The sequence below is a fragment of the Drosophila teissieri genome, chromosome 2L (assembly GCF_016746235.2).
Source record: "Drosophila teissieri strain GT53w chromosome 2L, Prin_Dtei_1.1, whole genome shotgun sequence".
NCBI lineage: Eukaryota > Metazoa > Arthropoda > Insecta > Diptera > Drosophilidae > Drosophila > Drosophila teissieri.
Window position 1 is genome coordinate 14,273,743 of NC_053029.1, and position 25,363 is coordinate 14,299,105.

The 25,363-nt window shown below is 41.5% G+C and overlaps 3 protein-coding genes across 3 annotated transcripts; 2 read left to right on the forward strand and 1 right to left on the reverse strand.

The window, feature by feature from the left end:
• Positions 1-3,619: 3,619 nt before the first annotated feature.
• On the forward strand, positions 3,620-6,401 carry LOC122622986 (tetratricopeptide repeat protein 30 homolog). The gene is made up of 5 exons (XM_043801823.1): positions 3,620-3,893; positions 3,951-4,129; positions 4,213-5,214; positions 5,348-5,558; positions 5,886-6,401. Exons 1-5 carry the CDS (start codon positions 3,834-3,836, stop codon positions 6,399-6,401), a joined length of 1,968 nt encoding a protein of 655 aa, XP_043657758.1. The 5' UTR covers positions 3,620-3,833.
• A 9,883-nt stretch (positions 6,402-16,284) lies between these two features.
• LOC122625994 lies at positions 16,285-16,635 on the reverse strand. The gene has a single exon (XM_043806083.1). The coding sequence runs from the start codon at positions 16,493-16,495 to the stop codon at positions 16,325-16,327; it is 171 nt and encodes a 56-aa protein (XP_043662018.1). The 5' UTR covers positions 16,496-16,635; the 3' UTR covers positions 16,285-16,324.
• A 380-nt stretch (positions 16,636-17,015) lies between these two features.
• Positions 17,016-18,110, forward strand: LOC122625992. Its single transcript, XM_043806082.1, has 4 exons — positions 17,016-17,180; positions 17,238-17,328; positions 17,387-17,479; positions 17,537-18,110. Exons 1-4 carry the CDS (start codon positions 17,040-17,042, stop codon positions 17,746-17,748), a joined length of 537 nt encoding a protein of 178 aa, XP_043662017.1. The 5' UTR covers positions 17,016-17,039; the 3' UTR covers positions 17,749-18,110.
• Positions 18,111-25,363: the final 7,253 nt, after the last annotated feature.

Genomic DNA, 25,363 nt, shown 5'->3' on the forward strand with positions numbered 1-25,363 from the left:
AATTTATTTCTGATAAATTGTTTATATGTCGTTGGCACACACAAGTCTGGGTCTGGTATCCGTTTCTGCTGCGGCTTTTGTTTACACATTTTAAATGAGCTCCATGTATTTTAAGTTCAATCAACTTTGCACCGCAGCCAAAAAAAAACAGCCAAAAGCAGCGACCACAACAATTGATTAATTAATTAATTATTTATTGAACATGCAGCAATCAAAGATGTGCTTTTTCACATTCTACGTGAATGCGTTAGTCAAAGAAGCAGAGGGAAATAAGATTTATCGGTGTAATAAAATTATGTTTATTGCATTAACATTTAATATTATCAGCTAAACAAGAAACGATGAACAAGCAGCAAGCAAAGAAGCAGGAGGAAATAAGTTTTATCGATGTAATAAAATTATGTTTATTCTATAACATCTATAACATCTACTATTATTTACTAAAAATGGACTAAAAGCATTGAATATCTAAACTGGTAATAATTAGGACAATACTTGTGCTATTATAAGCTACCTAATATAATTTAATATTGATATATTATTAGTTTAATATTGATGAAAAAAGTCGTGCATCTTCGATTAATAAAAGCCTTGTAAACAGTAATAGCTACCAATTGGAAACAAACTTTTTTTGTATAGTAAACAAAAGTATGATTCCAAAATTGTATATAATTTGTAATGTATTTATTCTCAAAACGGAAAGAGGGTATTAGAGTTTATACATATTCACTCTATTTATATACATATAAATTGAGTTGTCTGTGTGTTTCTCTATAAAATCTAAACACTGGCACTTCGCACACTTGGTAGACTCCAAACAAGATGCAGCCAGCGAACTGAGATGAATAAGATGAGGGGCGAGCGAGAAAAGCTGCATGATTTATCGCAGCGGCTCCAGCAGCTCCTCCACAATGCACTTGAATGCCCTTCAAGACAGCCCCCACCACCCACCAAGCTTATGGAAGGGATTATCATTATTATTGGTTTTCAAAAGTATGTTTGCAAGCCCCAAAATGATTAGTTTTAAGGCGAATAAAACAATAGTTTGTTTTCATAGAAATATTTTAAGCAGAAATTAAAAGTGCTACTTTGAAGAAGTTCGTAACGCTTTTATTCTAATCTAATTAAACTTAAACTTTCCATTTACAGCAGCTTAAAATATTATATTATTCAATTGGAAAAGCACATTCCCTTTGTTTCCCTCCAAAGCAGGAAATGCTCGCGATTTGATTCTTTTCACTATTTCCTCTTCGACTTCTCTGTGTGGTTTCTCATTGTCAGTTCTCTGGGGCCAAGTTTTTTTATGGCTGCGGGACAGGAAAAGATTGTGCCACAAGGTCAGCTGAAGTAAACCGCATTATTGTTTTTAGTCGTTTTTTCTCTCGCCACTAATTTACAACTGAGATGATGCGCAGAGATGCTAGCAAACGATAATGATTTTCTAGGTTTTCTTAGACAGTCTCATGCAAATGTCTAGAAAATCGTGAAGAAAAATATTGAGTGGGTAGTTAAGAAGAATTTATGACACAAGCATTGGAGTGGACTTAATATTTGTGAGGAGTGTGCAATATTGTTTGGATTATGTAAGTAAGAGTTCTTGAAAATGAATGTTTCTGATCACCCCCCTCTCTACTATTCAATGATCTTTCAGAGTCTAAGTACCTAGCCAGTAATTTCACCCTTGACTCGATGACTTAACTAAACCCCTGACTCCACCGTCTGGCCATAAAATAAAAACCACTTCCAAAGTGCAGTACCAGCACCAGCAGCAGCAGCAGCCGCAGCAAAAGCAGTTGAAACAAGACTTTAGGACCGAGCAAGTGTTAATTTGTGGCCACATCAACCCGAGCTCTTGTTGAACCCGGCAACCCTGAAAAACAGCCCTCCGGCAAGTGCAACTTAAAAAAGCAGCAAAAATTAAGAGATTAATACGAGACAAGCAAATGCAAAATTTCAGCCATAAACAAGTCGGGAGAGCTCGGCACAAGACAGGGAATGCGATAAAACCAGCAGGAAAGTAATGTAACATTACTCGGAAGTCGAGGCGGAAAATACCCTCGAATTTCCTTTTTCAAATTATTCATAATACTGATAAAAATGGTACCTATATATAATATATGATTTAAGTCAATTGCTTTAGCCAATGTTGATCTTACCTTATAATTGAATTTAAAATAGATCATTTAGTAACTATCAGACTTAACTATGCAAATTAAATTATTTATACAAGTAAAATAAGGTATCGACCTGTATTGGTTTAGTAAAAAGTTCTTTCCTTTAAAGCTCATCACAATCAATATCTAAATGGCGGTATATCACCATATACATCATATACATAGTATCATAAATTTGATCTTAAAAACGTGTCGCCAAACCGTTGATGAATTTTATTTTAACGGACATCAAGGAAAATTAAAGCACCCAATGCAGCGAGGAGTTCAAAAGAAAACGATACTCGAAATGATACTTCATCTGACATTATCTAAATGCCTCGCCGCGTGTTCTGGCCTGGTCGGAGTCTTGGGGCAATTAGGCCTGCAATAATTCAGCAAAACAGAAAACAAAACTTGAACTTCAGCCCGCTGCTGGCACCTTGGGAGCGAGTGCTTGTGTGATATCTGGTAATTGCCAGCATCAATTGCATTACTCATGCGCCGCGTTGTCGCTGTGGATGTGGCTGTGGCTGTGGCTAACAGCGGTTAGCCTTAGGCTCGGGATCGAGAAAAACTAATGCGCGACGGGTGACATTGTAAGAAAATGCAGTTGCACTTGATGCTGCCAACTAAAGATGCGAGCAGCGATGAGATGACATGAGAGGAAAACGTTTAGCTGGCATCAAATGCATTTGCTGTATCGCTGCCAAGATTTCCAGTTCACCATGAAACGGGACGCAGCTGGCCCCGGAGTCTCATGGTCGCGTTTTTGAACCATTTTCGCCAAGAGCTGGAGCACGAGAGCGGGCCAAAACCCGTTGTGCAACATTTGGTGGCCGCCGCATTTGGCCAGACGGATGACGGCGTGCAACCTTGACCCGGTTCTACTTCTAAAGCCCGGTCACCACATAACCTCCATTCGCGCTCGACTACTGGCCTTTTCCACGCTCCCAGTTGGCTCGGCTATCAGACAGACACAGAACCTAATTAGCATTTCCGCACGTTCGCTTTGTGGCTGTAGTAGTAGTAGTGAGTGTGGGATTTCCACAGGCGAAGGATACTGTTGCTCCTTGGGAAACCTAATTAAAAGTGCTCCTTGAACCCGCCGCCTGAAAGGTTTCAGCACGGATTAATGCCTCCGGTTGGCAGCTTCCAGTTAACACTTTAAGTCTTCCATCGCAAAGTCAAGGAGCGGGCTGCGGACTGAAAGCTGGCGAAAGCTGGTGAAGGAGCTTGCCATCAAGATGCTAAAGTTTTCAATTAGAACATTTTCTCATTTACATTTCAAATGGATTTGTTGCGCCACTTGCGCCCGTTTGACTCTATCTTAATTGGTTTTTATCGCCGAGTTTTGGCTAGGGAATGGATATTGTTTGCCTTTCTAGGCGTCATTTTATGTGGTTACTTAAACGTATCAAAGTTCGTAGATATACAAGATAAACTCATAAAAACTCACAAAATTATAATATAAAAATAATTAATTATACGACTTCACTGAACGGTAAACTGTCTGTTTCAACCACCACAACTTCAACCAACTGTTGCCGGTTGCCAAAGGAAAAGCGTTGCCATGACACTGGACGGAAAACAAATAAGGGTCGCCATGGAAACACCGACGAGCGACCATAACAAAGGGCTTTCAAGTGTGTTTTTCATTTACCAACGGACCGCTCGGCGAAAATGTTGCATCAGGGAATTATCCTGCGTGAGGGGCATGTGACCAGGACCATATATAATCTGGTAAACCGTAACATAATTAAAATTAAAATGCAAACACTGAACGACGTAGCACTTCAGATCAAGGACAAACGCTACGAGGATGTGATCGAGTGCATAACCAGTTTCGGCGAGGCGGCCAACACGAGGGCGGGTCTGTCCACCCTGGGACACTGCTACTACCACGCCCAGAAGTACGAGGAGGCGGCCACCTGCTACGAGCAGCTCTGCCAGCTGGCGCCCAAGGAAGCCAAGTACAGGTGCCACATGCAATAATACAATTCCAGTTTTATTGAAAAGGATCTAATGCAATGTAAATGTGTTGTTCTCGGTATCCTTTCAGATTCTACTATGCGCAGTCACTCTATCAGGCTGGCATCTTTGCCGAAGCGCTGCGGGTGCTCAAGCAAATGGGTGACCAGGCGGATGAGCTCCGGGAGCAGTGTCTCCAGCTGCAGAGTGCGATCCTCTACTCCAGCGAGGACTTCGCGGGAGCACAGAGCCTGCTCAATCAGCGGGCGGGTGGCACGGCAGAAACCCTCAACGATGAGGGATGCCTGCTCTTCCAGGCGGATCAGCACGAGGCGGCGGTGCAGCGCTTTCAGGCGGCCCTCCAAGTGGGTGGCTTTAACCCATTAGTGGCCTACAATGTGGCGCTGGCGCATTTTCAGAAAAAACAGAGAGCCCAGGCACTGGACTACACCTCCGAGATTGTGGAGCGGGGAATGCGCAATCATCCGGAGCTGGGAATAGGTGCCCAGGTGGACTTAGCCGATGGCGGCGCCAGGAGCGTGGGCAATCCCATCACCATGGCCATTTCGGGCATAACGCAGGCACTTAATCTCAAGGCGGCCATCGAATTTCAAGACGGCAATGAGGAAGCGGCCAGGGACGCCCTCCTGGACCTTCCGCCTCGAGCCGAAAGCGAACTAGATCCCGTCACATTGCACAACATGGCCTTAACCGATGTCCAAGGACCTGTGGCGGGTCTGAGGAAGCTAGCATTCCTCCTGGAGCTGGGTGCTCCCTCGTGCCCGAAGGAGACCTTCGCCAACATCCTGCTCATCTGCTGCAAACACGAACTCTACGAAACTGCTGCGGATATCCTGGCGGAGCACACGGACCTCACCTACAAGTATCTTTCGCAATATCTGTACGAGTTATTGGACTCCCTAATAACCGCACAAACCAGTGCCGAGTTGGCCGAGAAGAAACTGGGCACTCTGGCCTCCAGTCTGGCAGGTAAGCTGCGCAGCTTGGCCGCAAAAGTTCAGGAGGTCAGGGCCACCAATGAGCAACAGGCACTCAGGGATGCCCTCAAGGACTACGAGCAGGCACTGGAACTGTGAGTTAACCTTGACGTCGTATTTACTTACTAGAATCTATTTACATTTCATTAAGTATGGCTCGCGTCAGCATTTGTATATATTCAATGCAACAGTATTCAATGTTACATTATAACGCTTTTTTAAACATAGTTACTTGCCTGTGGTGATGGCTCGAGCCTGGATCTCCTGGCGGGATGATGACTTCGCCGGAGCTGAAAGGGAGTTCCATGCAAGTGCCGAGTTCTGTTCGGAGAACTCCATCTGGCGATTGAATGCAGGACATGTGCTCTTCATGCAGGGCGATAAGTACAACGAGGCGGCTGCCTTTTATGAACCCATCGTGCGACAGCACTCAGATGATGTGAGATTAAAACATTCAAGCTATTCACACAGATATTTGCTATTTGAAGGCCCGGTACTCAAAGTGAATGCCACCAACAGGTGTTTGAACCTGGCTATGTCCTAGTATGGGAAATATTTGTAATATACCTATGTCTGAGTTGTCCGTATAATTATACGGACAATTAAAGATGCTGTTAGCATTATCCTATCAAAATATTGATATTAGAAACTCAGTAAACAGCAGAATGCCATTCACACACGTACCGGGTATCTAACAGTCGGTACACTCGACTTTACCATATCAAGTAGCACCCAACTTTAATCTGCAATCCCCCATGCCAACCAGATCATGTCCGTCCCCGCCGCGGTGCTGGCCAACCTGTGCGTCTCCTACATCATGACATTCCAGAACGAGGAGGCCGAGGAGCTGATGCGTAAAGTGGAAAAGGCCGAGGAGATGAAGGGCAACCTGGGCAAGCAGTACCACCACCTGTGCATTGTCAATCTGGTGGTGGGCACACTGTACTGCGCCAAGTCCAACTACGAGTTCGGCCTCTCCCGCATCGCCCACGCCCTGGAGGGTGGGTCTGGGAACCGGCTGTATGCCGACACCTGGCTGCATGTGAAGCGCTGTGTCCTGGGGCTTCTCACCGGCATGGCCAAGCAGAACATCATCCTGCCCTATGCCACCGTGCAGGAGGTCCTCAACTTTCTGCGCTTTTGCGAGGCCTACGGCCTCTTTACGCCGGCCAACATTTTTTCGGCCACCGAACAGGTGCCGGAGGAGCCACTCACCATTGGGCTGGAGGCCAGGAAGTTGAGGTATCTGTTGATCAGACTGAGCGAATACGATAACTATTAGATTCTGCATTAAATGTTTAAATGTATTCATGAAAAAGAAACATAGTATTGTCATATAAGAAATAAATAACAAAAAGATTTAACAAGAAATTGTGTTAAATATTCTTCCTTTACAAGACATTATTTTTCATCAAATTTAGTGAACTCGGTTTGTTAATAAAATATTTTATTTAAAATTAGTTAATTTTCGTCTCTACTTCTCACAGCACTTATGAACTTTTAAGATTCACCCGCATTTTCCTGTACCATTTGAATATTTACACTTAAGTGTGATAAGGAAAAAATTCGATTTCAGAAGTACCTGCAGAAAAATAGGATGTAACCTTAGGGATTAACCTGTCCTGGCTCCGTGACAGCTGGTAATTCCACTAAGGACTCTGGCCGCTGTGAATAGGCAAAATAAGGAGGAGGATAATAAATATAAATTACACAAAAAGTGGATAAACAGAAATCTGTCATAAATCACAATAATGGCAGACTTTCATCAGGCATCACATCAGGCAGGTAAGCGCAACCAGGAAGTGGATTGTATGCCAATCTATTGACAAAGACCCCGAACAGCACGTGCTAACCGGGGTGAATTGCCTGCCCATTTATCTACTTTTTCCCAACCCCATAAGCGTTTTGCTCGGCGAGCACGTGAGCACTCACGCGTTCGATTTGACAACGTGTTTATGTCGCAGCTCGATTCCGCATTGACAGCCTCATCGAATGTTGACATCATCATCATCATCGTCCTCATCAATGGCACAAAAAAGTCGGGCATGAGCACCCGACTAACAAATACTTGGTACGGAACTTGTAGAAATGAAATTGCCTACCTGAAGCCGATTCCTCGACAGCCAGTGCCATTAGAAAAAACAGAAATCAGTAGAAAAAATCATTTGAAAAATGAATCGGCAATGGATTACACATAAAATATTCAATCCTAGTCTTAGTCACTGTTTAATGTTTTAATTATAGAAAAAATATGATTTAGTCTTGTCTTAGTCACTGTTTAATGTTTTAATTATAGGAAAAATATGCTTTAACCATGATTATTATGCCATTATAGTCAGATATCTTTTTCAAATTCCCTAGCAAGCATGTTTGTTTTGTAACATTACCAGTTCTTTTAAGTACATTTTTTCTCTTACTTTCTGAACTCCGTGCACTCTGTTCCAAATGAGGTATAAAAACGGCGACAAAAATCGCTAACAAGCACTTTAAGCTGCTGCTGGGTGCTGTGGCATGCCCATGTCCTCTTCACTCTCTCATCATCCCCATTACCCATCCCCGTTTCCAGCCCCATTTCCATCCCCCATTCCCACACCCATCACCATCAGCATTGATGTTGTCATTATACCCATCGACATCCTCCTTGTCATTACGCGACGCATACGAAAAAAGAGGAGGAACATACGTATAGAACATGGAAACACTTGTCATTAACACAAACAGACTGAGCGACTGACTCGCCCTCACGAAAACTTGAGGACATGGAATGGCGCCTGCATCGGTCTCTAAGCGAATACAGCAACACCTTTTGAGCTGGAATTTCGATATACCCTCACGGAAAGTGGAGCGTTTAGATCTAAACGGCAGATAGACTTTGGCTGGTTGAGGGAGGTAATCCATAGAATAGCTTATAATATGATTTTAAAGAAGGGAAAACCAATGGAAAAATTAGAAAATTCGAAGAAACATAAAACCAATATAGATATTATTATTTTTAGGGTATTAACGTTTAGTTTGCCCAATGGTTTAAATATTGGAGTCAACTGGAAAGATTTATAAGAAAACAGAACAATATGGCTACTCTATTTACCTATAGAAGTATATATTATACACTGTAATTATTTGCTTCGTGCATTTCTTTGACATTTCGAGAGCGATTGTATTTCCTAGATATAATTGAATTTCCAAAGAGTACACGAAACTTAGGCTAACCTTTTTTAGCTCACTTCTTTTTTCTGTGACGCCGTCGAGAGTTTCTCATTTTCTTTTACTTTATCATGTCTGCTTGTTAGCCGCCTTTTGTTAGAGCCTCTTGCCTCCTGATCCGTTCGTCCTTTGAGCTCCTTCTGTTTCTGCCCAATTCCATTTCGGTCTGTCTCCAGTAAATTGTGCATTTCAACAGCCTTAACACTCTGGTGCCCCCGATTTTCCACTTAACCCATCAAGCGCTGTGTCGATTGTTAATATGAATGCCTTTCAAGCAGTTTGCCAAGCAAAAGTTCACTTTTGGCAACTTTAACTAAATTGCGCCTGCCACTCAAACAGATTTTCCAGGCCATTTAAAGCAGCAAACACGGAGAGCCACAAGCACATAAATATGCATTTTTCTAAATGTCCTCGCAAACAGCTTCAATGCAGTCCCCAGCTAGGCTGTCTGATCCTGTCGCTGCCATTGTGTTGGGTAAAAAATGCAGAGCTCACCGTTCCTAGCCGAAATAAACATACCCTTAAATATATTATATATATAATAAATATATAAAATCTGAAATAAAGGTTAGGTCTAAAAGTAAAGTTAAAAAAAAATTGTATACTTAAATAACTTTAACACAACTCAATATTTTTATATAAAAGATTTCATATATACGAGTTTACTTGAGGCCTTCTGTAAAAAATATAATGATTTATTTATTCAATATATTATGACTAGTTTTAAATACCCTTTAAAAGGGTATAAATCCATTTTATAAACCGCATTCAAGTCAAAAATCAATAAGGCTTTATGGCGGCTCCTGTTGTGATTCTTGTTGTTTTTGTTGACCGTCGGCATTTGGCGGGGCAATTGTTGCATGTCAATGTGTGAGTGTGTAAGTGTGTTAGTGTGTGTGTGTGTGCGCGTTTGTGACCGGTTAACTGTGAGCGAGGAAATAACTCAGGCGGCAGTTGAAAATCCAAACAATATGAAATGGGAAAAGCTGGAGAAGGGAGGAACGTCGGCATTTTCAAGAGGAAATCAAATATTTTGCTATTCCGGTTTCTGCCAAGCGATTGAGAGAAATAACGTCCAACCGCAAAATATTTAAGCTCTGTTATTTCATTCAAATGTTGTTGGAAAACATGGTAAATAAAACACAAACAAGTGTTTATCGGTCAATGGTGTAAGTGGAGCATTCATTGCAAATTGCGCAAAGCAATACCTTATAAGATACCAAACCTTCACTTTACGTGATTCCATCATTCTTTTATGAATCCTTTCAGGCCATCCTTTCTGTGCTGTCGACAACTCAGACACAATTTTTACCCGCGGCTGTCAAGAACTACTAAGCACAATAAATCAAGCTTTGATTGCTTTTATCGACAGAATAGCAACAGAAACTCAGACAGAGGCGAATAGAAATAGTAAATCACTTTTCGCTACGGTCAGAGCAACAAATAACGCTTTTGAAACGGCACGAGTACTTCTCACACACAGATACATATGGCAATGAAAAATTGTTGGAAATTCGGCTGAATTGAAAGAGGAAATTGTCAAGGCGTGTTTGGGGTTTCGACTAAAATGTTGTTACATCCATTACGTATACGCAGCGTAGACAAAAGCGAAAGAGAATACAAAGGGGCGAGTCGAAAGGAGAGGCGAAATCAAATATCAAATAATTGCTGGCCATCTTGAATGGATGCCAAAAGAGCTGAGTTGGCCATTTATTCGTATTTACACGAAGGCAATAAAAACTGTCGTCTAGGAATTAAAATTCAAACACTATTAATGATTCAGCGCCATGGTCCTGGCCCTGAAATGCAATCTGGAAACCATTTATTTTAGTTAATTTTGAAACTTTTCAGACCAACATTTTGTCATTGGGGTTCTCATTAATCAATAGCTTTGCCAGAGCCTTAGAAGGGTCAATATCGACATGTATTTTCCACTCATGATTGATGCAACAATGTCATTCAAGGATTGTTGGCTTTCTTCAATCGCTGGCTGTAGCAAATATTTGCTTCAACACGTTTCGCAAAGAAACTGTCCAGACAGCTAAGCCCTGAAAGTTTCCCTGGGGAGTATTAAAATTTTCTGCGCCATTTGCCCGAACTGCTGTGCTTCCAGGACAATGAGGACCTGGAGTTGGGGCAGACTCCTTAGCAGCGGCCAATAACCTTAACAGTACATTGGTCCCAGTTCTAACATGGCCTGTTAAGGGTGTAAGAGTAGCAGTGCTGGGGTAGTTCTCCCTTAAGAGAACTGTCAACGATGATATGGTTCCTAAGATAAAGAGATTAAGAAGAATTCCTTGAATTCAGGCTCAACATGAAATTAGTAATTTGTTCTTTATGGCTGACAAAAAATGTGATTTTAAATTTAGTATTATTTTCATATAATTACTGCAATCTGACACTCATACAAAAATTTAAAAATAGCCCTTATCACCTGACTATAATTACCTGCTTTTTATAAATAGATCTAGAGCATATCAGCCAATTTAATCAGCACGCTGGCTGCACATGAAATCGCCGACATCTAGAAGTTAGTAAAATATATAAAAATTGAAGAATACAATCACAACAACAATGCCACCATTTAATCTTCTTGGCGCCTAACATTTCATAAGCGTAACATTATCTGCTAACTTAAAGAGCAAATAACAATTGCAGCGAAAGAGAGGTGTCTACTAAGAGAGCAAGTTTCTCTTGAACTTGAAATCATTTCACATCCTCAACTTCTCTTAAATTGTATTTAACATTTGCTGATTAGCTCTAGAACGCAGATTAAGCTAAGAAAGGTAAGCTTACGCATCGGGAAGAACAAAATACGTTCTTTCATTTCTAAGAAATTGATAAGAATTGAATCGAAAAACCCTCAAGCTAGCTAAACAAATTGGCTTTACCCAAAAGTCACAAACAATTTGAGTTTTCAAAAGGGGAAACTGAAGTAACTGAGGAGGCAGTCAGCCTCAAGGCAAATTTTTCACGAAGCGACGAAATAAAAATAAAAGACCCAACAAATTGTGCATGAAATGCTTCCCAGGCGAAGGCCCAAGAACTGGACGCTGCCATTTACATGCCATATATACATATATACATACATAAGTATATACTGTATCCCCGAGTCATTTGAAATTTGCACAAATGAAAATTGTGGCAGTAAATTGAATTACCCAAAACAGCAGCAGCAACAACACTGACTATCGCAGTGGAAACAAAACAATAAAAGCGACGGAAAAGGAATAAAAGTTGAAAGGACGAAACGGGCCTCCTGACTCCTTTTCCATTGTAGCCACCAGTTTTTTATCCCCCAACCTTTGGTAGACCAGCTCCTTTCTAAATAAATAACAGCAGTGGGAAAAAGACAGAAGGTTTTGCGACTGAAAGATACCTGTTGTTATAGAAGTTCAGATTAATAAAAAAAAAGTTGATTGTTTTGTATATAAAATATGTAAATCTACTTTAGAAGACATTCAACTATCTGTTATACTTAAAGTTTGCTAGTAATTTAGAAAAAGCTTATTTAGCTATTTGATGTTTTAGTCTTAAGTTTTTTTTTCAGTGATAATATATTTTTGTGCGCCATCTCCTAAAAAAGAATAGACATCCTTTCCGTGATGAATACGGGGTAAAATAACCACTGACTGCAAAGTCAAATGAAAATCCCCGCGGGGCCGTCTACCCCCCATCCAGGCAGGAATTGCCATTGCCCCACGATGTTGTCACATTAGCCACGCCACGCTGTGCGTCCTTAATGAGCATCCCAGACATACGAGTATGCCATGGGGCACGGACCAGGAGTCTTGAGCCCTGAGCCCTGACCAGGGGGCGTGGCCCGGGGAGCGGCGGTCAGAGGTCGCGGGGCATGTCCTGGATGCTTTTATCGCAGTCCAAATCTCTATACTCCCGGCCAACGTAAATTGGTATGTTTAGGTTGCCCTTGAATTGCCGCATTGGGGGTGGCTGGATGCCACGATGCTACGGTCTTAAAAGAAAAAGGACACCCCTCGCCATATGTAAATGTCTTCATTGTTGTTCATCCAGCACTGACACTGACAGTTGCCACGAGGAGGGGCTGTTCGGCTGCGAAAATAATAAGCAGCATATGGTGGGGATATTGAAGGACCTCGCTCAGTGAGGTAAGCATGGTAGGAGGATGAAAATAAGAAGGATGTTTTCAATGTCACCTGTGACAACGACATTCAATGAACTCCAATTTGAATTTCGATTTCGTAATCACTTAAATATAGATCATAGTTTAGTTTTTAAAATTATTGTTATATTACAAATTTATTCGATTTCATAAGTTCTCTTTTCCCATCCATTTAATCCAGTACATAACTTCTGTGATCCATACGTGATTTTTAACCAAACATAGAAGGCCGCAAATTGAACCACTTTGGTCGGCAATCACCGTCGCGATTATCATTGGCATAATCATGGACGTTTCAAACATTCTGCGGCTCTCGAAGACCCGCGATTGAAAATCATTTTGAAATGGCATCGAGCAGAAATTCGTAGCTGGCACACTTCCCATTTGCAGCGGCACCACATTTGCCAAACACCCTACTTTTTCGCCCACAAAGACCCACAAATCTACGCGAATTTTCCTCCGCACTTGTTGATGTTAATGCACATTACGTATACGCACGCTGTACGTTTTTATTTCTCTCTTTTCTCGCATTTTGCATTTTGCTTTTTTCGATATGCAGTTCGCCGTCTGCCGCATAATTCTTATTTTAATGCTGCACTTTAGGCACATGCCAAAAATGAGATGGTTTTTGGACGAGGACGTTTGTGTAAATGAGCGAAAAAAATCCAAAAACCTCCAGACAGCATACAGAATGCAAAATACAGAAGAACTCTGCTTGTGCCATTTTTCAGTGCGCCGCCTGCTCGCAACGCTGATTTTCGGTTTCTCGTTTCAGCTGCGAGTTGCAAGACAAGAAGTTGTCTAAACAACTGCAGATGCATGTAGGCATGGTGTTTATGAGCTGCGGGCGGCGGGTGTTCCACGAATGCTGCTGACGTCAACCGTGCCTGCCACACGAGTCTTGTGGGAACCATTCGACGGAGGAGAAGATGTTGGCCACATCCATCCAGTCTGCAACTGCAAATGCCATTTTTGATGCCCCGCTGCTAAGCAGAAATTATTTTGTGTAGTCACTCAAACTTTAATAATTCGCTTTTTCTTACTGAAATGAAATAGGTATACTTTAAAAAAGGAGAAAGAAAATGGTAATAAATATTTTACTAACCATTATTACAAAGGTGACTAAAAGTAGACAATTGTTTTATTTAATTCCTTTCTCATATAGAGAGAGATAAATCAATGCGTTCAAAATATTTTTTTTTTTAATTCCCTGTTATTCCTCTCGGGAATATGAGAGCCTAATTTTCTCGTATTTATTTCGGTAATCGATTTTAGGTTTTTCGACCGATATTAAGAATAATACTTTCTAAAAACTAGAAAGGAAAGGTTGAATATCTGTCAGGTAATAAATTTAATACACTCTCTTTCATTTTATAAAGTAAATAATGCTCTACAACATATTATGCTAATGGATTTGATTAAAATTGAATGCTATTTAAACTTCATTTTCACCATCCATTAAACTAAATTAAATCTGCATATAAAGCCGATATTATCCGCGAGTTTAATCTTTTTTTACCTAAGCTATAGCTGCACAATCAAAGCCTTTTTCTATACGTGTTATTTCGTTTATTTTTCTTTGGCCCGAATTTCTCTAAAGTTTTTAAAATAACACGCCTGTCCTGGCAAAAATTTTGTGCGATTTTCGGTTCGCTTCTGTTCGCTTCTGTTCGCTTCTGTTCTGCAGTTTTGCTCGATTTGCGGCAAATTAAGTTGGCCTGGCCAGCAGACCATGCCCACCCATTGGAGCAGACCCACCCAACCACCGAAAACCTAACACCACCCACTGCCTTTGGGTGGTGCATTGTTCACGACGTCGTCTGGTTTCGGCTTCGGTTTCGGATTGGGGATCTGGGGTCTGGGGTCTGGCTGCTGCCCAAAAATGCAATAAAATTAAATGTTTTTGTGTAAAAACTTTATGACTTTGTGTTTATGTTCGCAACACGCTCAACTCTCGCAGCCAGTTTTGTGCGTTGTTTTTTGGACTTTTGGTCGGACGCCTGGCCTGCTTTAGTTTCTGTGGCTGATTGGCAATTGTTTTTGCTTCGGCTTCGGCTGCGGCTCCTCTTCTTGGCCATTTTCATGGCACTGGCGGTGTTGGCTGGCGGTGGTGGAGCTGCCGCCTGAGCATGTGTTGACAGTAATTAATTTAACTGGCATAAATGAAATTTATACGAGCCATACATTCTGCGTTACTTTGACAGACAGCGAATGTAAAATGTTTTCAAATTAGCTTCGGCAATCTGGCGAATACAATGAAGACGCCTCTCATAAACATGTTTTCATATAACACATAATAATATAAATCAAGGAAATAAGAGAATAAGGAATAAAAATCAACCATTTTATTTGTTTATATTTATTAAAAGACCCATTTATTGTTTTATTTGCTTCTTTCAGTGACCACAGTTACTACATTGTTACTATATTTCTCACCTTAAATAGGGAAGTGTAATTTTTATAGTTTCTAATGTATTTAGACTTCCTTAACACATTCATTCTTGCTATAGTTTTCTTACCTCCACTTACATACGTATCATGGTATCTTCATAATCTTTAATCCGTATCAGCATCATCTGCCCGACTTATCTGGTCATCAAATTAGCGCGGTCGATCCCAATAAGAGCCCTCATCCATAAGCCCAGTAATTCCAGACTGCCCACCAATTATGGTTTCACTTTTCGCCCTTCGATGAAGTTAAGTTTTCTCTTCTCGAGCAGCCGCAGTTCTCTTGGTGGAGCGCTTTTCTGGAAGGCTGGTGAAATCATCGAGTGGCAGGCACGTTCGCCCTTCAATTGGGGGGCGTGCGAAGTGCATCATAAAAATCAAATATGAAATATACTTTTTAACAGCTCACGCTTTTTGACAACATCATTGAGGAGCTGCTCGAGGTGTGGCCAACTAAACGCTTATTAATTATGAGTCTGCAGGCTGGCATTCCATAAACACCCGTGTCCAACTTCCGCACAAGTAATTAACTTAATTATCGCTGTAAAAAGAACCCAACTGTCGTAGAACAAAAGATACCAGAGCAGTGCTAAGCCGAAAAACCAGTCATAAAGAAAGAAATTAAGCTGCAAACTCCAATAATATTGAACACTTTATCTGGCAGAACAACGCGATACTTGTAATTATGATAAAAAGGCCGTGACAAGGGTAAAATATCCATCCTTTCAAACTGCATTAACCACTGCAATGCACAAAATCAAGTTAAATATTCAAATCCCGCCTGACCTTCTGGACCGGGGTATATACTCATATCCCCCATATTGGCATGTGGAAAAACTATTTAAATAGCAGCTCTCGATGGGGGCAAAGTGGGTGCTCAACTCCCGCGATTGATTCACACAGTGAACTTCCGCAGCCAGCGAGCAAACAAAAAGTTTACGCTTCATAGCACAAATTGAATAAATCATTTGACGTTGTCGAGCAGTCAAGTTGGGAAAATGTGGGCGGGGGGCGTTGGGAAAACCAGGGCTAAAAGTTCGTGGGTTCACATAATTGTTGCGCAAAACTGACCAAAAATAAAAGCTCTTCCATAAGCGCGAAATTCGGCAAGCGGAGGCGGCGAATCTGCGCTGATTTAATTGAAAATAAATAAATTATGCTGCTTAATGGCCTTCAAAGTGAAGCAAAATGCTACGCGGCATGGATAATTTCAAGACACAAGCAGATTTGATAGGATTTACTTACTTAGACTCCTTATAATGACTAAAGATATAAAAACCTATTAATAAATTAATCAGACAAAAACACCTCTAAGCAAAGTACATAAGTTTTGATATCAGCTTTTGTGACCCAAAATGATTCGACACTTGACTTTGTAAACACCTCCACTTCCACTTTATTAGCCCCATTTCTTAGCCAAACATAAAGTCATACCACTTGGTGTTCTTGTTGCAGCACGGCCACTGGGGAATGTTGCATCGAGCAGCTGGGCAGGTGCAGCAGGTGGACCACACCTCCACCAGTTCCATCAGGAGCAGCAGAACCACAAGCCAAGACACGGGAGAACACAGCGATGGAATCATTTTACCGACTGGAATAGAGACTCACAACTCGGGCACCAAGGCACATTGGAGGCTTGTCGAATCGGCGAACCAAATGCGGATGACATAAGCGCATCAGCATCAGAATCAGCAGCTGCCGTTGCAAATGCAAATGCAAATGCAAGTGGCTGGATCTGAAATTGCACGGACCAAGTTAATACAACGACAGACAAGGGCGGAATGTAATTGCGAGTGTCCGTGCCCCATTTCCGATTCCGCTGCACGTTTCCGTGATGGAATACGAGTATGTGTACACACCTGCGAAAAGAAGCGAAAACAATCACATCGTTGAGGCGTCATTCGTTGTGCAATTGCGATTCCCGCGCCCCTGGAAATACTCAACAAAAGTCAAATAAATGCAGCGAATACAACCAAAAACATTGGTCGAGTGCCACACGTGAGATTCGACCACAATGGAAAGCCAAGTAGACGCTTTAAAGTCCGCGTCGAATTCATTAGCCAACCCCAATTGATAAGACAAATAGCAATACATATAATTTAAGGCTATTGTGAAAACATTGTGCTAATGCAGTTGACCTATTTCATATGTGTGCTGCTTTTGCTGGTGCATTTGTCTGATGGAGCGAAAAGAACTCGTATGGTAACTGCCCTTGAAGTAAAGAAATGCCTCAATGTTACAATCCTAAAACATGTGAATAAGAAAAAGGTAAGATGTGGGAGCTAGAGCTCAGCAACTGCCTCATAAACTTTTGATTTGCATTAGTTACTGGGTGTTTGGTTCGCTTATGCAACAACACCTGTGAATATACCCGTCTATCAACGTCGTTGTGCATCGTACAATGTCCAGAATAGTCGTAAGTTTTGGTAGTTACTTGCCGCAAAGTTGTATTTTATACATTCCAATTTTATTAGCGTATTTCGATACCAACATCGTGTATACGGACTACAAGCACGTGGTCATCACCTATGACTGCAAGTACAACGATATGACAATGCTGTACGATCGTAAGTAATTCGGATCAAATAGTATTGTTTTTATTCAAACTATTTAACCGTTTGTAGTTAAAATACGCGTTTTAACCCGCACTCGGACGCCAGTGGTGGAACATTTGAACAAGGGAATACGCTTTCTGGAGTCACATGGATTCCCGATTACTAAATTGGATTTCCTCAGGGCGAGGGCATTTTGCTTTGAGTGGTACGTGTTGAAGTACCACTTAAAAAGCAGACCAGGAGCATTCAATGCGCCCGTCAACCGGGTTTGGGATCACTAATGATGTGGCCGTTGCTGTCAGCATGAATTAATTGCATAACTATCGCTAATTATTACAACATAATCAATGGAGGAGCCGCAGACGTGGAGAGGAAATCGTATAACTTAATTAGCTTGGGCTGGCCCAACCAAAATCAATTACCAACGACAGTTTCACTTGACTGATTGGGCCCGGGTCCTTCAAGGAACCCAATTGTGCTGATTTCAGTGTCCTTGCTCCCAAAACTCAGACATATTTATGTCAATATATACATGTACATATATCAACACTAAAAGATATTTAAACTTACATCCTAAAGCATTTGCAATTCATTTCAATCCCATTGATATACAATTTGCTTGCAAACATATAGCATTTTTCTACATTTAAAATAATATTAAACTACTTACAATACACAATCTATATATTAAATTGTATTATTGCTAAGCATAAATTACTTTTCTTTAAAAAATATAAATAACATTTATTTATAACTATTTTTTCCACTGTGTAAACAGACACATATGGAGCGCAGACAGCCTCCTGGTATTGAATTGATGCCTTGCCCATTCTGGCGACGCTTCAATTCAATTTACCGAAGGGGATTCCGCTTCCGAAAAAAAGGGAAACTTGGAAATTTCTATGGGCCTCCGAAATTTGTGTGTCTCTGCCCATTTTCATTTTCACATTTTTTCCGGTCGGCTGTTTGGCTTCCTCTTGGCCAAATTGCTCGGGCCAGTCTCAAATTGGCTTTGGGGCTCCTGGCTGTGGGCAATAAAATCAAACCCATACTGGGGCCCACTTGGCGTATGCGTAACTCACAATTATCCCTCATTGTGTGGGCGTGTCCCCACAGGCATGGCGATGGGGCCATGCCATGTGGCATAATAGTCACTAGCCAGGGATAATTGTCATTGTCATGCGAATTTCGGATCCACAGGACACGAGAATCTCGCTTCCGGCTCCTACAGCCATCCCATCCCCCAGGCCAAAAAGCCCCCGGACAATCCCATTCACGAATTTCCATTTCCATTTGCATTTGCATCCGTCTGAATGCCCATATTTTACTACTAATTCGTTTGGACTTTAAACGGTTTCCTCGACTGAGTTAACCCACTGTGACATTTCGTTTGTTTGCGAAATTGAATTGTTTGGGGCTATTTGGTTAATTTGTTTGGTCCTTGTGAATAATTAATGTGAATTTTACAGTAAAAGTCGTACAAATTGTGCGTAATAATCAGAGCATGCTGCATGCGTTTAAACGTTTTTAAGCCACGCTTTTGAGATAATCTAAAATTAAAAAAAGTTTAAAATTCTAGTTTCAAGTGTATGTGGGCTTTGGTTTGGAAACGATATTGGCTTTGGAAACGCATCCTCCAACATGTTGCAATATATCCTCTTACTCAACGACTAACGAATATAATCATATAAGACTATGATCTGCCTGCTATTTAAGGATCAACTGCGATCATAATGGTGGCAAACCACCAAATAAGAACAAGCCTTATGAAAATCAAACCCAGAAACCACACCAGCAGCATCTGCAGCAGCAACAGCTGAGTTGCAACACAAAAAACCAAAGCAACAGTAGAATATCGCAAAAACAGAGGCGGCAACATCTGTTACGACAACAGCAATTGTCGTTTAACAGCGGGCAGCAACAGCGAGCAGCAACAGCAACTGCAGTGACAGCAGCAACATTGCCAAGAACACGAATGTCACAGTGTGCAGTATATAAAGATAGGTATATACATACGAGTATATATACATGGCTATAAGCCTAATTGATGCGCTCTTGCCAACATTGCCTGGTTTTGTTGATCTTCTTGTTATATAGCTAACTGCTGTTGTTGCTGTTGTGGCTGGTTTGGCTTAAAGCCGAAGCTAAAGCTAAAGCAGTTATTCAATTTGATCTACTGGCAAACTGCGCGGTTGCTGCCGTTGTTTTAGCCATTTGCCTGTCCGTTGTCATTGTAACAATTTTATGGTTAGTACGTTTTTATTTCCACCGATTTCAGTGATTTTCTCTAGTCTCTTTCGTTTTTTTTTTTTTTGTTGGTTAACAAGCGCCGGTTTTTGTTTCGATTGCATGACGCATTTAGCGATTTCAAGTTCAAATCACTTTTCATGGGTCTTTATGTAATCACGTAAGCGTCATTTGTGGAATACGTATGTGAGAAGCAAGCTTTGAATCCAGATGATGATGATGATGATGACTGTGACTTCATGCAGAATGAGACGATTCTAATAGAGTTGCATTTAAATTAATGGCCCGAGAACGTGGATATCGAGATCTGGTGAATACGAGTTAGCTGGCGCTAGCCAAAAAAAAAACTCTTAATTAGCCGAAGAAGTTCTTTTGGCTTGGCCACTTCAGTGGGTTTGGCTTTTTGTCGTCCGGTCATCTGGTCATCTGCTGCTCGACTGGTTCCACCAGTTTCCGTTTCATTTCGTTTCGATTTCGATTGCGGTTTCGGTTTCGTTTTCGCTTCTTTCACGTCCAAGAACAAGAACAACAAGAGCTCGAAGACAAGATGCTGAAGACGCCGCCAAAACTAAAACAAAAAGAGCAACGGCAAAACGACTGCGACAAAGTATATGAAATAAAATAAAAGAAAAAAACAGAAAAAGAATAAACATTTATTGATGTGATAATCTAAAGATCAAGGTCTTCCTTTTGCCATTTCAATAAATTTTGTTGTTGAACTGCGTACACTTCGTGGACACCCAAAACGTTCAATCTTCGAATCCGACGTAGCAGAAATGAAACTAGCATTCCGATCCGAAAGATTGGCGATAGGGCGAGCAGGAAGTGCGGAGATCCACTGAAATAAATTGTATACTTCTGAAGATTGCCTACTAATTAGTTGCTATTACAAACGAACTTATATAGGGTAATAAATTATATTGCATCGGTTAACAAACTTGTGCGAAGGTCCAAGTAAACTTTATTGCTTTATGATTTATTGAGTTGAATGGGTTTATATTACATATGTCATATAACAATTATTACATCCGATCGAAATAATAGTTTCCTGTGTAGAAGCCGACGCATAAAAAACGTAAAATAGAGTAGAAAAAGAAAGTTCAGACAGCCAGAAGTGGAGCATAAGCCCAGGATTCAGTTCAGCTTTGGGGAGCAGTCGTAGTCCCATCCTCCGGTTCCAACTCTCAGTTATGTAAAACATATGCTAAACTAATGTGGGTAGTTGCCGCTCGTCAGAGGGGGTCGGTGGCGGAAGCGGGGGCGGGGGTAGACCTGGGTTTGCAATTCAAATGCAGTTTGCAAGTTGCTATTCATTGGGGGATTTTCTCGGATGCAACTGCAGTAGCAGCCGCAGCAGCAGCAGCTGCGGAATCAGTGCAAGTAGTGATGAGTGATGATTTCGCTGCTCCATCTTCCTCCGTCTATCGCCCACCCCCTCGCACCGCTGTCTCTGTCTCGTTTGCAGGAGGAGCTATAGACTGCAAAAGTCGGGAAAAACTATAACTGTGACCAAAGTTCATATGCTCTATTGCTGTTCCGAAGTAATCATGTATTTCAAAACTCTGACTCATACCCAAAATATATATATATTATAATATTAATATAATATCTTTAACATTATTGTGCGGTAATAGGTTTTATTCTTGATAAAATTTGTTATAACTAAGAATTTTTCAATTATGTGGTTTTTATATGTCTATCAAAAAAACATTCTTCAAATTTTAAAGCATTTTAATAGTGAAAGACTTTTGAATTGACTCTTTCGACTTTATCATTTTCTAACATTTCATGCAACACCCCTAAATCTTTTTGGTTATTTGCATAGCCGTCAAAAGGTTCAATTTGTTGGCCTACCTCATCGATCCCTCAGAATGATAAGCCTTAAGTGGCTCCTTCCATCCTTGATGGGCATGTTTCCATGCCCGAAAAGGAGAAAATAGAGTGCCAGACAACAAATCCGAGTCAAGCGTTCAGGCAAACAAATGGTTGCCCCCAAATGGGGAAAAGCGAAGAGTCAAATGCTCACACAAATATGTCACGCACAAACAACAAAAAGAACTGCAAGAAATACGTAAAAAATAGAAAACAACGCAAAAAAAAATGCTTCGAAAATATATGTAAAGGCAAAAATAAAAGGGAATGGAACTAGGTTCGTCGGGTTCAAATGAGGCGAGTCACAGACACAAAAACCCAAGGAGCGCCTAAAACTTTTTCCATCGCCCATTTGCCTGTGTCAAAGAAGAAGCAACAGTTTCGATGAAACGCAGAGTTCTGAAGGGGAAAACGAAACCGAATCGGAATCGGAAACTAAGAAAGCATCAGGCCGACTGAAAAAATATGCCTAAGAGGGCGTCAAAGTTGACGCTTATCTGCGCCTCATTTGCCAAAGGCGGCAACAAAAGCCTCATCAATTTCAAAGGCCTCGACCGTCGGGGTCCAAGATTGAACCACTGACAGCTGTCTGCAGGAGGAGATAGCGTGGATACTGTGGCCGCAGAACTAGATACAATATATACACAAAGTAGCAAAAAGATGCAGTTAAGACCGACCGCGAGATACACTCTCATTGTGAGTAATCATCATATAAGGTACACCTCCATCAAACAACCTAAGAACTACGATCTCTGAAAGATACTTCTAAGATTCAACTGAATATGATTTTCATATATTTAGATCAATGACAACCGTTGCCTACATGCCGAATATCTATTTTCTGCTCTTCAAATAGCCAAATTAAGAGGCAGAACTGTGGACACTGTCGCGCCAAAGTTCACTCAACTTTCAACTCGTAATTTGTCATTGTGCCAGGCGCCGTGAGTAGCCAACTGAAAGCGACTCCCGACAGCTGCCGCCGCCTTCCACTTTCCAATTTTCCCCCATTTTCCCCACCCCCACCACCGCCACAGTTTTCCTCAGAACTGGCGCAAAAAGTGTCCACGGACAATGCCATCGCTGGGCAAATAATAAATATTAAAATCGTTTGCGGCAGTGGCACATTCTCACCGGCGTTTCCGAATCCCCAAAAAATCGTAACAGCCGTCTGCTGGGGCTGCTCGATGCCACTGCAACGCTGCGTATACGCAATAAAATTTATGTTAATGCAAAATACTTTGGACTGTCGCATTTTTGTGGAGAAAACGGCTAACGAATGTCACATTGCAATGGGACTCGTATGTGGGTGGTGATTAATTTGCGTATTGTTCTTTGAGATATATTTCTCTTTTCAATATATTCCTTATTCCCCCCACATTTTATTTTTATTATTTTCCCGTCGCGACATTTCCCCAGATGGTTTTCGGCTCGGCGGCAGCTGCCATGTGCCTTCAACGCATGGTGCTCCTCTGCGGATGTTGTCCCCACTCTTAAGTGGGTAAGGGCATTAAATGATTCCGGCTGGGTATGGAAATCCGCTTCAGAGCTTTCGCACATGACAATTATTGGGCTTTAGTCTGCTTTCTACTTGCATCTTATCATATATTTAAAGATTATTATATATAATTTAAAGAAATTTGTTTTACTATTCCATTGAATTGGACACCTGCCTTTGACTTGTTTGGAATAAATAGCATCGTAGTTCTACAAATGTATATTTATTAGAGCAATCTGCGAACGACTTTTCGAATGCAAGTATTTCGTCCAGCCTTTTAACTTTTCCACTCATTTTCCGCAACTTAAATCAATTTGCCTTTACTTTGAGCTGGCAGGATGGGGTTCTCTGCCCTCATCGAAGTCTGCCATATAATTTGCAATGCAAACAGGACTCATGTCCTGAATCCCAGCAACAGCATACGTGGCGGAATTATAATGGAGGGCGAAAAATGTATATATATTGGTTGAACTTCCACTTTGACTGACGATGTCGATGACGATGACGAAGAGTTTCTTTTGTGTCGTTAATAATAACAATAATGGCAACAACGATGGCAGCGCGGAAACCTCCTCCAATAATGAAATTTATATCTTTCGCAGGAGCAAAGCTTAAAATGCCTTCGGAAAATCTGAAAAGCTGAACTTCAAAAGCTTGACATGAAATGAAAATTCCTCGAATTGCTAAGTAAATTGGCCTTGGTATGGAATTAGAGGCGGCTTTTTCCGCCACCCAATCATCATTATCGTCGTCATCGCGTCGAGTATAAAATGTAATTTATAGATACTAAGAACTCTGGCCAACAGGTTGCCAACTGGTTTTCAAATACGCTTATAAAAACCACCCAAGAATTACAATAACGATGAAAAAAGAGCCCAAAGCGGAAGCGAACACTACAAATTTCATTTACAAACAGTCCTTGAAGACCCCGCGCTGACCAACAGATAAAGATACAGATACAGGTGCAACTGGACAGGTGAGTTCCAATTAGCACATTACATGGTAGGAAAATCTAGCCGACGAGGGCGAAGAGGGTGCGCTCGACTGGGCTGCGATATTGAAATGAAGAGGCGCTTCGCATAAATCGCATAAATATGTTAATTAGTCAAGTGCCGCACGAAGCGAACGTAAACATTCTGCGCTGTTCGCTTGAATTTGTTTAGAATTAATTTCAGCTTCATTTGATTTGCATAAATTGTGTGAATGTTTAATGGACTTGTTTGCCGCACAGCCCAAAGCAGACGAAATAAAAACAAAAAGCGCGCGACGAAGCGACAGAAAGTAAAAGTTAATTATCGCATAGGACTAGAATCGTCAATTGGGTATCATCTAGAATTGGGTCAATGGAATCGGGGAATCGGTGAATCGGGGAATCGATGAATGAAAATGGAATCGCTTGCCCAACGGCATTGATAAGATTTCAAATGGTTTAGTAATTTGAGGAGCTACAAATAATTCCACAACACACACTTCTTGTGCGCCACAATTGACCTCCGACCTTCGGGCCGTGATTAAGCATACGCAGCGTGGCCGAGTCAGATTGTCTTAGATTCGCTCAGAATACACAAGAAGCTGGGCCAAGGAGAGATAAGCCAGCTCTTTGGAGGATGGAAGAGGTCGCCAGCAGGGGCAAAATTGAAACAAAAACTAGCGCTCATCGCTCGAATCTTGAGGTTTTAGAAGAAGAAGCCAGGGGCCCACAAAAACCATGATAAGTCGACACACAAAATTAAAGCGGCCCAAGAATCGGATTCCAGCGACAGCGGAAGATTTCCACTCCGGCAAACTGATTACATTTGTTTACTCTGTCACTCTATGTCTGTGTCTTCTGGTACAGATGATGGCTCTGAAGCTGTGATTTGATGCCCTTTTGTAGCTCCTAAGTCCCATAATGACAGGGAAATCATTGGCTAAAGTCTGCCCTCTTCCCATTTCCATTCCCCCGATTTCTTATCGATGGAGGGCAAATTGAATTGGGACTGCTGCTTATCTGTCTTTTGTTTTGCGATTCTCACTTATCGGGTATCTGAATGCGAATCGGAATCTCAGCCAAAAGATATGGCGACTCTTGTGCCAAATATTTGGCAGATAACAGAGAAGTGGAACCAAGGAGGAGGACGGCACCCAACCCAACCCAATCCGAAATCCAAAATCCGAAATCCAAGTACGTGCCGAGTGCTGGTTTCTTTGGAGGAGGGCACTTTCCCCTTTGGGGAGCAGAACTGCAGTGGATTTACGATGGAGCTGCGATTCAGGTCTCGTCGGGTTACGTGGCTTGTTTG